Genomic DNA, 17,271 nt, shown 5'->3' with positions numbered 1-17,271 from the left:
AGCTGCATAGGAAAGAAATGGCTACATGGTGCTACTTCATTTTCTGATAAAGGATGCTACTCTAGGGATATCTGATTTTTTCAGTTAGAATGGCTCTTGAATACATGCCACAAGTCTGCTAGACAAAACAGTCCAGTGGTGCAACTCTTCCTCATCTGTTTCCCCTCCAGGAGCTCGTGCCTGGTGGTGCGGCTGGGTGGGTTCTGCCCCAGCCACTGACAACGCTCCCAGCCCCTTGGCGCGTTCCCCCTACTCTGCTTCTAGCTGGACGTGAAAATTGCTCCCTCCTCTCAGACTAAACTCCTGGCTCGTGAAGCTGTGTCAGTACGATGTACGAAGCTACCGATTCTACCACTGTGCCAGCCGCTCCGCTATCCCACCACCACTTCAACAATGCCAACTGCCAAATGTTGCACAACCCGCCTCCAGAAACCACCCGTTTCGAAACTGGCACATTGATTCTATTCATAACAAGTACTTTTTGGAACATCCGTCGTTTGCATTTATAATGCAATAGCCTACCCATTTAGGGTAATCAGGGTTTTCACCCAGGAGTGCATGTATTATCTACTATCTCTTGAAAGCAAAGAAATTTTCAAAAGTAGACAGCTCCATTTTAGAAAGGAAACAATGAAAAGAATATTTAGCTTGATGCTGCAGAGGTACAATTAAGAATCTTTTAGTGCGATTCTGTAAAATAATGTATTTTGCTGTTTTAAGTACCGAAAATTATAATGCACTACTTTCTTTTAAAGATGAAACTGTTCTATAGATGAGGTCAACCTGGACAAAAAAAATAATTCTTAGAAATCTTTTAACAGAAATTTTGCTTTTTCAACTCTGGTTTGCTTTTCCAGGGTTTTTTATTCATTGTTTTGATATTTTAGACTAGTTTTTCTTCCTATTACAAACAAAACTACTTGGTATGTGAATTCATCCAAAGAAAATGTTTAGTCGGTGACTAGTGTCTTGGAATTATCTGTAGCACAACTGAAGTTCCGTGTTTTCTGATGATGCATGTAAGTTTACAGGACCTCAGAATTATGGCTGAACTGACTGGTGGATGTGTGGAATACATCACAGCTTTTCATGGAAGCCCTAAAGACGACTGTTAATTAGGATAACCAGACTCTCTTGTTACTCTTTCACAAACTAAGGTGGATTTTTTATTAAGACATAGCTGATTAATTGTAAGACTACTTCAGAAACTGATGTGAAAGATACTTTGTAGTTAGCACAGAACAGCACATGCAGTCATGGGTAATTTTTCATACTAATTTCCTGAAAATCAATAGAACAAATGTTTGCATAAACAGTTGCTTGCAATGACTTACTAACCTACTTTTTCTAAATAATTCTTATATAAGAATATTTCACAATGCATCATTTAACTGACATATTCTGCATTTTTTTTAATCTACACAAATAAGGGCTGTAAAGTGGACTTTGAGACAATAATATTAAAGGACACTGCTCTGCTATGAAGCTGTATTTATTGGAGTCCATCCTCAAGGAGTTCACACTAGTTACCCTCACATAAAAATCTGATGCACAAGTGAGAAATTAATTTTATGTACTTTGCCCTGGATCTCACTTGCATCAGCTATGACCTGCTCACAGTTTTGTGTCATTAATCATTTCAGTAAGGCCTATGAGCATTTCCTGAAATACTTATATAGTAAAATCTATAATGTATAATAATCTATAATCACAGTTAGACCAGTACAAAACTGTATTTATAGCAGTGGAGTGTGTTTTCCTTGTCTGTATAGATATAACATATACTGACTGAAGCACATTTGTATAACTATATGCAAGGTGGGTAGATGGAAGCTTTTTACTATAGTGGTACACTCACACTGACGTGACCGTGATATGCAGACAAATCTTAATGCCGTGTTATATCACTTTGGCCTGTAGAGTGGTTGTAGCACATAAATCAAACAAGTTTATAAAGGTCTTGAGGCAACTCTTTGGAGAGGAAAATTAAGCCCTTTATATCTTGTTATACAACACAACTCGCGGTTTATAAGTAACCGCTGAATACACCGATAGCTGGAAAACGTTTAATCAGCCAGACCACAATCAGGGGAGAAGATGCCAGAGTAATAAATGTGTCTGGGATTGTGTATTTGGTGTGCAAGGTCATCAGTTTTGTTTATTAACTCTTTTCTAGTTTAACGATCATGAGAGAGGAAGAGAATTCGTACTTTTTGTATTGTGATTAGGTTGACACTTCTGAGTGAGTGGACAAAGTTGTATCCGAGCAGAATTTTTTTTGTGTGTTTCCAGCAATGACATTTGTCTTCAATCAAAAATCTCATATATAATCTGAAGTCTATGTAAGAAGCTTACCCAAGATACACCTTTATGTTTAAATGCATTTAACAGAGAAATATAGAAAGTTATGCCTTGATCCATGCCATTGCATGGTAATACCATTAATGTCTCTGCCATTCTAAAGCACAAAAAAGAAAAACCTACCAAGCAAAAGAATAAATAACAAGCTTCTTGTCTCTTTATAGATACTTTTGACATAGGAGGAAATGATAAATATTTTGAGAAGCAAAGGTAAGACAGCATTGTATTTTTCTATGTCATGTGACTAGTTTATTTCCAAAATGTAGGCATGCTTTTAATAAACACGAGCTCTTGTTTTTAGCAGGAGCAGTTATAAAGTATACCATCTTAATATTTACCATTAAAAGGCTAGATGACAAGACTTCTTTTATTTAAATGAAGGGCATCATACCACATACAAGCAAATATTTTGACTGCCATTATACCATAATCACTATGCTGCTATGCAGGGAAACATTGCTGGAAAGAATTATTTATTTTAAAACTCTAGCTGAATGCACTTCTGTGTGTTAGTAAAGCCAAATGCACAGACAAAATAGGAAATAAGAAAAACCCCTGAGATGCGGCAGAGCTTACCTGACCACTTCTCAGCAGATCTGCTGCTTAGTTGTCCAGTGCCTGTGAGTCCCTGAAATAGTGAGACAGAATAAACTCAATGTAACCATCATGTAGCCTACTAAATTCACTTAAACACTTCAAACGACAAAACATATGCTTCATAAACTATTCAAAAAGAGTTAGCATGCAACTCCAGCTGCAAGAGATTTTGTTCACAAACTGAACAGCAATAGGCCTGTACTTTATTCTCATCAAAAAAGTAAACCAATCACATTGACAAAAAGCCACTGTAAACAAAAAGACTGTATTTAAAGGATTAACAGTTTTGGCATCCCTACTGTCAAGTCTTCTGTTCTTTTTTTCTTTTTTTCATCAAAATTTAGGTTATATATTTGTTGTTAGCAAGAGTTGCATTACTATTATTGTTAATTTTAGTTCTGTTTATTACCTTGAGGGTTATATATTGTAGAATAATTTTGTTGTCACTAGTTAATGTTAATTAGCTGGTTTAATAGCCTATATACCTATTTGTTATCTTTTGGTAGGTTTACTTTTTTAACTATCAGTAACTTAATAACTGAGAATATTTAACATTACTGTTGCATACTCAAAATTACAGAGTTACTATTAGTGTTACCTGTTTAACGTTTAGTCATCCTTTGAGTCCTGCGACATATTTCCTTAATAATCATCAGCCATCAAGTCTGATAGTCTCAAAAGAAATATCAGCCCTCTAAACTGCCTTCAAGGGCGGTGATATTTAGCACTGAAAATTACAAATAAAGTTTTTGAAGTTGAGTACCAACAACTGGGCAGTGACACTGATGATTTGTTTATCAAGACAAATTGTTATATACTACGAAAAATGCAGTCAACGCACTCTTCTGAGTGAAAACAAATAGGTGAATCTATGCAATGCTTACATGTTGAATGGGATATTTAATGTGCGGGGAAACTCAAAGGTCGGAGAACTAGCATTTAGACAGTCTAACAGTGGTAAGTGGTAATCTTACCTCTTTAAACTCCATTACATTCTCACGAGAGACATGCTAATACAAACAAGTCAATCAGAGTTTGTGTTTAGCAAGATCAAGCTTAGAGGATAGTTTAAAATCCATTTATTGTTCTAAAGCATTTTTTTCCATTAACATGTTATACATTAGTGGATACTAACCATGATTCATGTAACAGTTTAGTTTGTTAACTTTTAAATTATTTAACAACCAGAAGTTATTAATACAACTTTTAAAGTCTTACACAAAAAATCTTAAAACAGGCTTGGGTTCATTTTTGTAATTTTTATATAAAAAACATTTTAGGCATCTCTTGAAAAAGAAATAAAGCAGGCATTTAAAGCTAGAAAACAAGTAATTCCAAATTTAGTTTGTTACAAAAGGTTTCAGCTTTATTGACAAATTATGGCAAACATATTTGACAAAGTTATGGTTTCCTATTTAGAGAAGCTTACACATGGAACTTTATGTGATTTTTTTTAAACAAATACAGGTTAAAACACTGAACAAATTCAGTTAGCTACATACATACAGTAGCTGCTTGTTTTCAACCCCATTAAAACAGCATTTAAAATTAAATTTACAAACTTAATATCGAACATCTTAATCTAAACTAACATATATTAAAAAAGACAGGTTAAAACATCTTATCTACAGCTTGATTATTGTCTGGTTCAAAATAAAAAAAGGAAAAAAAAGAACCATATTACAGTCTTTCAGCAACCCTAAACAAAAACTCAGCCTTCGCTAGTATGTAGAGAGACTCAAGATCTGTAACAGTGTCATGCTTTTTAAGTTACACACAGCAATGAATACAACCAACAGAACATCATCTTTGAATGGTTTATAGACAATGCTTGCCAAAGGTTTTTTGTCTCTGTTTTTTTAAGTCCGTGTTATAAAATAATACTAACGCCAATGTCACTCCAATGTTATAGGAAATACAAGTAGTACATAGGATAATAATGAGCAGTAATCCCTAGGATAGAAAAGAAATGGACTATTACTTGTCTTGTTGCTGTTTATGTGGAGACCACAGGCTATTAATTGTCTTTGAGATGAGGTCACAGATGAGGAGGACCTTCAATATCTACCATAGGGGTGTTCCCTGTAACCCCCTCTGGCTGACCTTGGAGGTGGTGCCTTTAGGCTGGAACGGGTTGTGGCCCATTCTTCTTGTGCTAAAAACAGAAGAGAAAAACATGTTTTGTAAATATCTAAATTTGAAAGAACAAAGTGACGCCACTGCTAATGGCTGTCAAAATTCTCAAGGGTTTTGGCTGAAAGCTTTAGAAAAATAAAATGAGGATGGTGTTATGATCCATTTCTCTATCCTCCCACAAAAACTTATGGAAAACTAACCTTCTACCGCTCTACACAGGCAACCTGTCTGTCTCAGGATGAAAAAACCCCTTACTCCTTCACTTTCAGCAGAGAATGAATACCTACTGTGGTGGCAGTACAGTCAGCCCTGGAAAAAATCACTGCACTAGTCTGCCAGCTGAGAATTTATTCGATGTTTTGAGTTTCTAGCATTCATGCTAAAGCACCAATGTGAATAATATTTAATGCAGTTGGTATGTTAATAAGATGAGGAGTCAAATCATGAAAGACAGTAGAAAAACATTTGATTTTTACTTCCATTTGAGACCAAAAGAAAGAAAATAATGGAAGAAAAATAATCTGTAGAAATGAAGCTATTACATGAAGCAAAAGAGTTTTGCCAAATAGTTTTTACTTCGCGTTATCTTTAAAATACTTTTTCAAATTTGCGTGAATGAAATATGCTTGGGAAGAATAAGTTAAAAACTCTAAGGCTAGTTCAGTTTTTACAAAGCTTCTACAAATCTTCCCCCCCTTGCCCCCACCAAGACAAGGTACTTCTCCAAAGGAGCAAATGGGAAGCTACCTACAATTGTGGTCCAGTGGTTGAACCCCAAACTTGAACTCTCTCCTAAATCAGCTAGTGGATTGTCAAAGGATTTCTGGTTTTGTCTTCCACTGACTTTAACTGATCATACACACAGTGAGTGAAATGGAAACACAGAAATCATAGTATATCATCCATCTTACATCACATCATGGTGCAACATTACTCCTGTTACAACAGTCACAGAATACATCTGACACACACATTTTCATGAGGAAGTTTCAAAATCTCCACATACCCCCCCCAAAGTTATATGATATTCTGTCTATGTCTTTGTAATGAAATACAGAAAGTGTTCAGAAATCAGTGTAGCGAATGTTAGCTATTCTCCATATTGTTTTATTTTATTGGTGATCAGCATGTTTGTACTACGGGTATGCGTAGAATATTAATGTTTGTAAAATATAAAAGTAAGGGTCAAGCCTTCTGATGCTAGGGAAAAAAAGAACACTTTCTAAGGTCCATAAAAAACAGAGATTGAAAAGAGAGGAGTTTAAAAGATTGGAAGGTGACTTGAAGCCAGTGGGAAAGTGAAAGGAAGATTCAAATTGATGATGAAACAGTATACTTGCTGTTGCTATCAAAACAAAACTAACTGATTGGTATATTAAAATAGATCCTTCTTCCTAAATCTAAAATGGGACTATTTTATTTTATTTATAAATAGGTAACACAGTAAGAAGCTGAACTATCCAGTCTTGAACTACCGCTGAAGATTTGAAACATTTGAGGTCTTGGACCATAAATTTAAAAATCCAGTTGTATCTATTTTTTAAGAGGTACATAGTTTTTATGCCCTGATGCATACAAAAATTTTTAAGTGCCTGTTGAAGAAATTAACATTTCAGAACATATTTTCCTTGCTCAGGTCTTGTTTTAGACTTTTGCTACCCCACTCAGCTACCAAGTATTAAAATGAGTACTCCTGACTCAGCATGGTCAATAAAATTCATCTATATGGAATATAAAGGTGAAACTTTCTGAACTCCCAGGTGTAAGGGGATAAGCTGTGAGCCAATGTGGGACATATTAGCTATGGTGAGCAGGGGCAAAAACATTCATTGCTCATAACCAAGAAGAACATATTCTTACTACGTTTTTCATGTTAGATACAACTTTCCCATTTATTTTCTAATAAGCCAAGCAGAGGTACTCTTCAGTTTGATCTGATTCCTGATGTACCTGTAGAGTGAATCCAGCCCCAGTTAATTTTTCTTTTTTTTTTCTTGTATTCCATTCTCACTACTGGAAGGACAGACTGGGCTTTCAAGTGTCAGGTCACTGCCAGAAAGCAGTGACGGATTCCTACCTTTTTGAAAGTAGTGTCTGTTGCAATTCATTCAAAGCATTGAAGAATTTTGTTCAATTTTTTAACAGAATGACCTAAACAAGAGAATGGACCTTTCTATGCAAAATAAAATACATAGGCTAGTACATGAGTAGATTCAAAATCAAAACTGTATTATTCATACATTTCAATGACGGCTAACTACCTTGAATTTAGTCAGCTACTTGATTAATGGAATGATAGACTTAAATATAAAAAGGAACTGAAAAAATCTTCATCTCCATTAATACATGTCAAAAATTTTCTTTTATTAAAGCAAGTTTTTAGAGGGACAGCAACATCTTCCTCTCAAGCAAAGATTTCATAAATGTACCTTCTAGAGCAGAACAAGAGTTCAGTAAAAGCTCCATACGTTGATTGCTTTGGGGTCAATTGCTATATATAACTTACTAAAGTTCAGTCTTCACTAGTTTCTCCTCAAATAGTTCATTCATATCATTTGGCTACAATGAGCTTAAAATCACAAGACTCCCCCATGAAACTAATACATATAGAGGTCTCTGTTTCTCTTCTGCATCTTGATTAATGTGTCTATCGAAAATAATATAGAATTCCAAATAAATAATAGTGCTATTGTTGCATTGTACAAGCACAGAAAAAATTGTTTGGATTTTTCTTTTTATATGCATGTGTTAGAGTCCAAGTTCCAAATGAATCTTTGAGCAATATGGTGACATATTAGCTACATGAATGGAATGGTGTGCTGATGTTACATATTTGGCTTACTATTTCCAAAACCTTTATAATACAATGTATTTCGCTGTCAGTCATACCACACTTTTAGCCCTGACACAGGAAGTATGTGAATAAATAATTTTAAAACCCCGTCCTACTAGCAGAAACTTTGCTAAATTGAAATCTTACCCAACACGGATAAGACCACATACTGTCCACCCACAGGGGAAATTGAAGTCACAATTTCTTTCTCTGGCAGGTCAGGAAGTCCTCCTGGGTAAAGGAGAATGAGGTCTCCTGGCCATGGGAGGGAAACTAAACTCTCTCTAAATGTTGCATGGGTGGAAAAGTACAAAGATACTGATATTTGGTATAGAGAAGCTCCTGCAGAATAGTTGGGGAGCTTCGTAGCTGAAGAAGCTACATCATGAAAGGAAAGGTGGTTACACTTTGTGTGCCCTCCATTTCAGGGCAAAGCAAAATGGGTTAGTCCAAATCAACACTGAAAGTAAATTAATGTTTAATCTTGCACTGAAACTAAGAGAGCACTCACATCTTTGGTTACAGTTAAGAGGTAGATTCACAAAACCTTTTCAGTTGAGACATGATCAGTGACTGCATTAGTGCAAATAGTCTATTTTTTCATAGAATCACAGAACGGTTTGGGTTGGAAGGGACCTTAAAGATCATCTAGTTCCAACCCCTCTGCCATGGGCAGGGACACCTTCCACTTACAGCCCTTGTAAAAAGTCCCTCTCCAGCCTTCTTGTAGGCCCCCTTTAGGTACTGGCAGGCTGCTATAAGGTCTCCCTGGAGCCTTGTCTTCTCCAGGCTGAACAACCCCAACTCTCTCAGCCTGTCTTCACAGGAGAGGTGCTCCAGCCCTCTGATCATCTTCGTGGCCCTCCTCTGGACCTGCTCCAACAGGTCCATGTCTCTCCTGTGCTGAGGACCCCAGATCTGGATGCAGTACTGCAGGTGGGGTCTCACCAGAGCGGACCAGAGGGGGAGAATCACCTCCCTCGACCTGCTGGCCACGCTGCTTTTGATGCAGCCCAGGACACAGTCGGCTTTCTGGGCTGCAAATGCACATTGCTGGGTCATGTCCAGCTTCTCGTCAACCAACACCCCCAAGTCTTTATCCACAAAGCTGTTCTCAAACAATTCTCTGCCCAGCCTGTATTTGTGCTTGGGATTGCCCCAACCCACATGCAGGACCTTGCACTTGGCCTTGTTGAACTTCATGAGGTTTGCATGGGCCCACCTCTCAAGCCTGTCAAGGTCCCTCTGGATGGCATCCCTTCCCTCCAGCGTGTCGACCACACCACACAGCTTGGTGTCATCGGCAAACTTGCTGAGGGTGCACTCAATGCCACTGTCCATGTCACTGACAAAGATGTTAAACAGCACCGGTCCCAATACCGACCCCTGACAAATGCCGCTCGTCACTGCTCTCCACTTGGACATGGAGCTGTTGACTGCAACCCTTTGAGTGCGACCATCCGGCAAATTCCTTATCCACCGAGTGGTCCATCTGCCAAATCCATGTCTCTCCAATTTAGAGACAAGCATGTTGTGTGGGACAGTGTCAAATGCTTTGCACAAGCCCAGGTAGATGACGTCCGTGGCTCTTCCCTTATCCACCAACGCTGTAACCCCGTCGTTAGAAGGCCACCAAATTTGTCAGGCACAACCTGCCCTCAGTGAAGCCATGTTGGCTGTCACCAATCACCTCCTTATTTTCCATGTGCCTTAGCAGAGCTTCCAGGAGGATCCGCTCCATGATTTGCTGGGCACAGAGGTGAGACTGACTGGCCTGTAGTTCCCTGGGTCTTCCTATTTTCCTTTTTTAAAAGTGGGCGTTAGGCTTCACCTTTTCCAGTCAATGGGAACTTCCCCGGACTGCCACGACTTCTCAGATATGATGGATAGTGGCTTAGCCGCTTCATCCGTCAGTTCCCTCAGGACCCGCGGATGCGGCTCATCAGGTCCCATGGACTTGTACACCTTCAGGTTCCTTAGATGGTCTCAAACCTGAGCTTCTACAGTGGGCAGTTCTTCATTCTCCCAGTCCCTGCCTTTGCCTTCTGTGTCTTGGGCGGTGTGGCTGGAGCACTTGTTGGTGAAGACTGAGACAAAAAAGTCACTGAGTACCTCAGCCTTCTTCATATCCCAGGTAACCAGGTCTCCCATTTCCTTCTGGAGAGGGCCCACATTTTCCCTAGGCTTCTTTTTATCACCGACGTAACTATAGAAGCTTTTCTTGTTGCCCTTGATGTCCCTGGCCAGATTTAATTCTATCATCAGGGCTTTTGCTTTCCTAACCTGACCCCTGGCTGCTCGGATAATTTCTCTGCATTCCTCCCAGGCTACCTGTCCTTGCACTTCAGCTGGTCATTGACATAGAGGGTGACACCCCTCCTCATCTCCCCGGCCTGTCCTTCCTAAAGAGCCTGTATTCTTCCTTTCCAACACTCCAGTCATAGGAGCCATCCCACCATGTCTCCATGACGCCAATAAGATCACAGCCCTGCAGGTGTACACGTGTCTCTAACTCCTCTTGCTTATTCCCCATGTTACGTGCATTTGCATAGAGGCATTTAAGCTGGGACCCCGATGAAGCTGCCTTACTGGCTGGAGTGGCTGGAATTCCTTTGTGCTGCTCTTCTGGTGCTCTCCTGCTGACCTGTGATCCCTCTCCAGGCTCTGGGCATCTATTACTGGCACTGGCATCACACTGCAAGGAGTGGGATGGATTGAACTTCACCTGCCCCGGCAACTTTCGTTTAAAGCCCTCTTTTAATGCAAAGTAAACCACACTGACTTTGAAACACCCTGACTTGTCAGGGTCAGACATCATGTTTTAGTTGAGAAGCAGTAACCAAAACCTGACAGCTTATGGAATAATATAAACTCCAGCAAATGCTTTACTCTGGCAGTCACCAAGGGAAACACTGGTGACTGGAGATATTGCCAATGATGAAGCATCAATTTTCTCCCCACAAATTATCACAGGGCAGTGCATGATTTATACTACGTAGGGATTGCTTGGGGTCAGATTATTTATTGAAGTGAATTTTGAGTGTGAATGGTCAGTTGGGCCATTAGATCACAGAGCAGATCCAGGCCCACGGCCTGACCAGCAGTGTAGGCACACACAATAGTATCGCATGTTGGCATCATGTTGAATTGTGAATGGGCCCGGATGCAGGTTGGAGAGGACACTTATTTCCTTCCTCTCATCTTCTGATGACTTTCGTCTGCTCCTCTGGCTACAGGTGTTACTGGCCTACTAAATTCCTCATCTCAGATACTCCTTCACTGAAATCGACTATATTTCCCAAAACCAAGGACTGAATTTGCCGCTCCAATCACATCAGAGCTGTCAAAGTGTTTAAAGTTTTGTGATGCAGATTTCTTTCCAGTTTTGGTTTAAGATAGTCAACCATTAGTAATGTACTGGCTAGTCTTCTAGTGTAAATGAAGTATTATATATCTACCGACCTCCTTATTGTCCGTACTTCATTTTAAAAAGGAATAAAAACATTGTTGATGTTAAGAAAGAATTATTCCCTCTGGCCATTCACCTTTGAAGTTAAAAAGTTGCTGCTACCTGTTTTCAATTTTTTTTTAATAACATTTAAAGACTTTTAAGACTTTAAAAATTCTCCATGAATAAATGAAATTCATCATATACGCACTTGCATTTAGTAGGAAAACAACACAATAGCCCCCTTAGAAAATCAGAATACCTGTAATTTTTTTACCTAATTGGAGTATCTAATGTTGCTACAGATCTACAACCACAAAAAATAACCTATATTCCAAAGACTCCAGGAGTGAGCAGAGGTAACAGAAAAGAAGTTTGACTGAACTGAAGCATTTTAGTTAATGAGCCTGTTGTTTTTTAATAGGCATGGTTTTATTGCCGGTATCTTGTTTTTGCTAATCACTGCCAACTTTTGTGGCCAGTAAGAAAATAATTAGCTGACTCTGGACTAAAACAGTGAACGTTTGAAACAGGTATCAAAGATTGCTTCTGTAAAAAGATAATGCTCTATGAAAATAGAAAAATGAAAATATAAAACATAAAAAGCCTGTTAAAATTCTGAAAGCTGTTTCTTCTCTGCAAGATGTCTTCTCTGCAACTACATTTCAGTATCTTGTTGCCTTGGGGTGTGGGGGGAAGGTTGGGGAGGGGGAATATCATCTGCAGAGCTGAAGTGGGGCTCAGGCTAGGACATATTAGGAGTGGACATCTCTGGAGAAGATTTGGTAGCAGCTGATCTTGCTATGGAACAAGAAACATTCCTGTTGTGATTTTTTTTGGTGCGTTCCATTAATTTTTTTTTCTTGGAGCTGCTCAGGATGTTCTCTTGTTGAATATCAGGGGTTTTATGGTCACATGAAACCAAAGTTTACTGTGGAAATCTATTGCCTAGAGGGTTGAAGAAGTGGCAGCTGATATGATACAGTCCTAAATCCTCAGGTCTCTCATACCTACAGGGAATCAGTTTCCATATAGTGAATTTAAAAAACCTGCCTCCGCAGTATGTTTCATTACACCCTTTAAAAATGGCATTTTGCTGTATATGTGCTGCAGCTTCAATTACCCTTTGCTGAAGTGTCACTGCATTTGCAGAGAGGCCTCGGGGAGAAGTAAGATTTAGATAAAAAAGGAGAGGCTTTATTTATATAAATGAAAACGACTAAAGTAGTAAAAATACTCACTAAATAGACAACACAAAGACAAACCAATTTCTTGTTGCCTTCGAGCCCCCCCCACCTCCCCCGGACTGAAACATCTCCATGTAAAGGTGAAGCGTACAGTCTTTCTGGCAGTACTCATACAGTAAAAAATGACTTTATATTACCCATTGGAAGAAGCTGTTTTTTCTTGACTAACAGTGTTCTTAAAGTAAATTGCTGCTGTGGCTGTACCAGCTTCTGATACAGAACAAGAACAGAAATGTAATTTGTGGTACAAGTCTCTTATGCTCTTTTTTCCAGCAACACGGTGGACCTGTTTGCTTGATTTCAAACTTTAACAAGGAAGGATGATGGTCACAAGTTAGTTATATCTATTTGGTAACACCATCATCAAAATATGAGAGGACAGTTGACAGCTTACAGCTGTTGTTGATATTGCATGACAGACCCTACTGCATTAACAGGTGGATCTGTAGCCAAAACATAGATTAAAGTTTGGGGATTACAGCCTTCAACTGGAAAAACAGTGACCTCTACCACTTGTACAGCAGTAAAGGATTATATATTTATTGTGGAGAAAGCAAGATGGATACGGAGCAACGCTATGAGGAGTCTCTGAACCACATGATGCCAATAAATTACAAGATGCAGCCACACCAAAAAAGAAATCAGAGTATTAGTGTTTTTTCCTACAGGGATTTTTAGTGAAGAACAATATATCCGAATGCTGGTAATTAAAGGTTCCTCGATGTGCAAAGGTGCTTTTTCATAGCTCAGTTCCAGTACTCCAAGGCAACCTTTTTTCCTTCAGCATCAAGGGGTGTTCCTGAGAACGGAAAGCTCTATCTTCAGGACTAGTCTTGAAGGACTGAAGCCATGTAGACTACCTCAGTCGTCACACACAGATTTGGGTGGCTTGTTGGGTAGCGGAAGGGTCAAAAGACCCTTCAGCCTTTTTGATTCCCAGGCTGAGTTTCATTGTGCTTCAGAACACGTGAGAACAGTGGAGTCTGGTCTTCTCAGAGACTGCGCCAAAGTGGAAAGGAAAGAAAGCCTGGACATATTTTATCTTAATAAAGTGGCATGTTAATGAAGTGGAGACTGAGGGGGATTTCAGGTGAAGAGCAGCTAAGAGCTGTAGCCTTGGAGAGAGAAGGGTAATTGGGAGAACTGCTAGCGAGGCTGTCAATCAGCGTGCCCAAGAGCTGAAGGGGTGTGCAGGGCGGGCATCACGTTTTAACGCCGATTCCTTTTCCTTCTCCTGCCTCCCGCGCAAAGAAACCCTGTGGAGTCTGACCCCCCCGCTCCCGGGGTGGTGTCCAGCCTGCCATCCCATCCCTCTGCTCCGGCGGGCTCCGCTCACCCCTTGTCCTTGTCACTTCTCACTCTCCCCGCTGCTGTCGGGTGTCAGAGACAAGAAACCCACACGGGCAGCTTCATAACTGAGGGCCAAGGTCCAGTTTTTCCGGGAATTTGGTGCTGTTGCCAACTTGCCATTCTTGGCTAAGAAGCAATCTTGTACGCTTCACTTTCCGAAACTAAAAGTATAAGTTATGGCAGCATGATGGAAACACAAGAGAGTTTATAGCTGAGGAATCTGAGTGTGCTCGGGCATGAGGGTCGCTTTGGGTGCGGTAACAAGTGTGGTAGCAAAGTTTTTGGTGGCTACTTTGGTAAGACATATGAAGTCACGGGCACAGCCCTTTTAATTATACTGGGTCCTTCTTTCAATTTGCTGTATGCTCCCTGTGAATTGATATTTGAAGCTCACCTTTAGGACACAAATTAATTGTAATTATCACAGGCAATCAGCACCCGTGGTTTATGATTGATTGAAATTATATGTTAGTATTTTTGCACTGCTTTTTACAACTCAGACTGACGCTTAGTTGCTGTGTTTGTTGAGCTATATAAATACTTCCAGTATCTACTACAGACATTATTGATGTATTAGCTGAGACTATCTTTAAAGATTAGTGTTTGATCAATTGCTAGTAGACTCAGTAGCTTTGATCTAGTGTTTAAATACAGAATTTAAGTTAGATTTTTTTTCTTACTGGAAAGTCAGAATGAAAAAAAGGTCATAGTATTTTTACTGAAAATACTATGAAACCTGTGAAATTCCTTTGGATGTGGGTCACTAAACGGTATCATTTATAACAGAGAGAGATACATATGAAGTTGTTCCTGTCTTACCATTGTTGTTCCTTACTTACTATGTAGCACTGAAAGCACAGAAAAATTCATAGTGGTCTATCTACCCCCAAATTCTACCCCAAGCAGTGGCTATCATCACATGCTTAAATGTCTTCTAGTACAAGACTCAAGAAAAGCACATATTCAGAGCACTTTTTTTCCTACTCTTCAGTCAGCATTACTGCAACCTTGTCATGGAATTTTCCAGCATTGAATAAAACTCACAAATGCAAAGAGGACAACAATACAAGTAATTAAAAGGCACATCATATCACATATTAACAGATACTTTAAAATAAAAAAATACATATTAACAGCATGTGATTTGCATATGAATATGTTATTTCCTAATAATTTTAAATTTTACATTTCTATTCATTCCTTATTCCCTGTATAATAAAGACCCGATCACTTCTTCTTCCAACATCTGAATATTGCCCACAGTTTTGGGGCACAATTTTATTCATCTCTGGTCAATTATTTTGGGACAGGTGGCCAGGAAGAGATAAAAAGAGCTATTCTGTTTAGATAGTTAAGATGTATGTAACAGCAATTAAGATAATGGTTTAATTTGATTTGCCATGTAGCTTTCAGTGCTATTAGAAACATAGAAGCTGCTTTTAATTCAGAATAAAATAGTTTTCTTTCCTATGAGGAAAAAAATCTCTACCTTCTTTGCAAGGTCATTATACTGCATACATTTGGAGGGAGCACACCGCACTAGAGACGGAGCGTAAGTGGAATTCAGGAATTGTGATTACTAGCTCTACTCCTTGTTTGCTCAGTGACCTTGGATAATTGTTTAATATTTTGTGGTATGGCTTCCTCACTGGTAGAATGAGACAGGAATACCTACCTCCCTGGGGTATTCTGAGATGTAATTAATTGCCTGAGCAGTAAGAGAAAAGTGCTGTAGATGTGCTGAGCAGAAGACCCAATAGAAACCAGACATTTAACTTTAAAATGAGAACACTGAAAATTAGAATGATTTTCTTTTGGTAATTCAATTTGTGCCGTCTTTCTAGTAAGCCTCCAAACTTCTCCCTCCGTGAGAAATGGGTGGAGACAGAGTACTAAGCAATAGTTGGAAACTTTGCCCTACACGAGCTAATGACTAATGTTCAACTAACATTGACAAAGCCGGGATTTCACCCCATAAATCCACACAGAAAAGACGGTTGCCTTTTTCTTGTGTCACAATTGGACAAGTATATATTATTTTAGACAAAAATTCAAGAACAGATTTTTGTCTTTTTTTTTTTTTTTTTTTTTAGGATAGCATCTGCTTATTCTTTTCACTCTTCTGCTCTCGTTTTGCTTTTCTGCAAAGCCTGCAACATACACAGGATTTTCTGACTTGTTATCTACGCATTTTATAATTTTGTGAGAAGAATAGCTGAAGTGGCCATCTTCCAAATCACAAATGGCACCTTTCTTATTTGAAAAGTGGAATCTTGTCAGAAGACAAAAAATGTTTTCAGAACACAGGCTCAAACCCACTATGCTTACTTATACCGTGCTAAATACCAATTATTTTACTAAACCTACCACATATGCAATATATATATGGCTTAAAAACTAGAGATGCTAGGAAAACCTTGTGGTTTAATAGTCTCTTTTCTGAACTTAGCTGTAACCGTTTTAAAAACCTACTGTCCCTACGCTTGACAGTACCTTCTCTTCAGGAGGGCTCACAAATGAGACTGCAGGGGTACTCCTCATCTACTCTAGTATTGTGAGCTGCCCTAGCTTAAACTGGTAGCGGAGAACCACCGAAATCCTCCAGCTGCCTTGGCCCTGGAGCAGATGGGGAGCGCTCGTGCACGCCACTGCCAGCTCTCCCTGCGCGTTAAGTAACGTCAGCAAGAGAGGCAGTAACGACTGCTGGCGAAAATCATTTCTTGCAAGGCTTCAGCCACTTGTGCGGTGAACACCTGCCTCGGGCAGGAAAGGAGCAGCATCAGAGCACACAGGGAACTAGTTTGGGAAACTGCAACACAGCGAGGAGACAGACCATTATCAGTGTTGCTGTGAGGCGAGTGTGAATGCGACAGTGTGGAGGGAGTTTTATTTTTCTCTGATTTTCAGTAAAAATTAATGTTCTAGTACTTCGTGGTAATGCGACATGAAATGTGCAGTGATTCCAGACTGTGTCTGGAATTATATATAAATTTTCAAAATTTACAAATATTTTTCTGTATATGTTGCAGCATGGCTTCAGCAGTGCCACAGATTAAACAATACAGGGTTTATTTCACACTAGGATGGTAGTTACTTGAGTTTCTCCATGAAATGAGAATGCTTGTCTCATAATGAAGCATGAGAATTTATGTCTCCTAAGGTAACATCTCTACAATCAACCTATTTATCAGAATTCCTGAAGTTTGAACCCTCCATATACTCCTTCCTCTCCAAATTTCATCATTATATTATTTATTTTTACTTCTACTTGTTCAGCAGAAACTATCATTGTTATTCTA

At 39.1% G+C, this 17,271-nt stretch overlaps 1 protein-coding gene across 2 annotated transcripts in view; it reads right to left on the bottom strand.

The window, feature by feature from the left end:
• The window catches only part of KHDRBS2 (KH RNA binding domain containing, signal transduction associated 2), a 405,822-nt gene that overhangs the window by 27,992 nt on the left and 360,559 nt on the right, over nucleotides 1–17,271 (bottom strand). Inside the window, exons 9-10 of one of the 2 annotated variants that reach the window (XR_008234391.1) lie at nucleotides 4,940–5,113; nucleotides 2,938–2,989 (exon numbers count right to left, since the gene is read on the bottom strand). Coding sequence is in view for 1 of the 2 variants with exons in the window: in XM_052781831.1 (XP_052637791.1) it covers nucleotides 5,016–5,113 (98 nt within the window). In the remaining variant the exon portion in view is untranslated. Of the gene's footprint in view, nucleotides 1–2,937; nucleotides 2,990–4,202; nucleotides 5,114–17,271 lie in introns of those variants that run through there. The other variant, XM_052781831.1, reaches the window with a different exon arrangement.

Source organism: Harpia harpyja, chromosome 3 (assembly GCF_026419915.1).
Source record: "Harpia harpyja isolate bHarHar1 chromosome 3, bHarHar1 primary haplotype, whole genome shotgun sequence".
NCBI classification, from domain to species: Eukaryota; Metazoa; Chordata; class Aves; order Accipitriformes; family Accipitridae; genus Harpia; species Harpia harpyja.
Note: the sequence above shows the minus strand (reverse complement) of the source record. Positions and strands in the feature narration are given on the sequence as shown.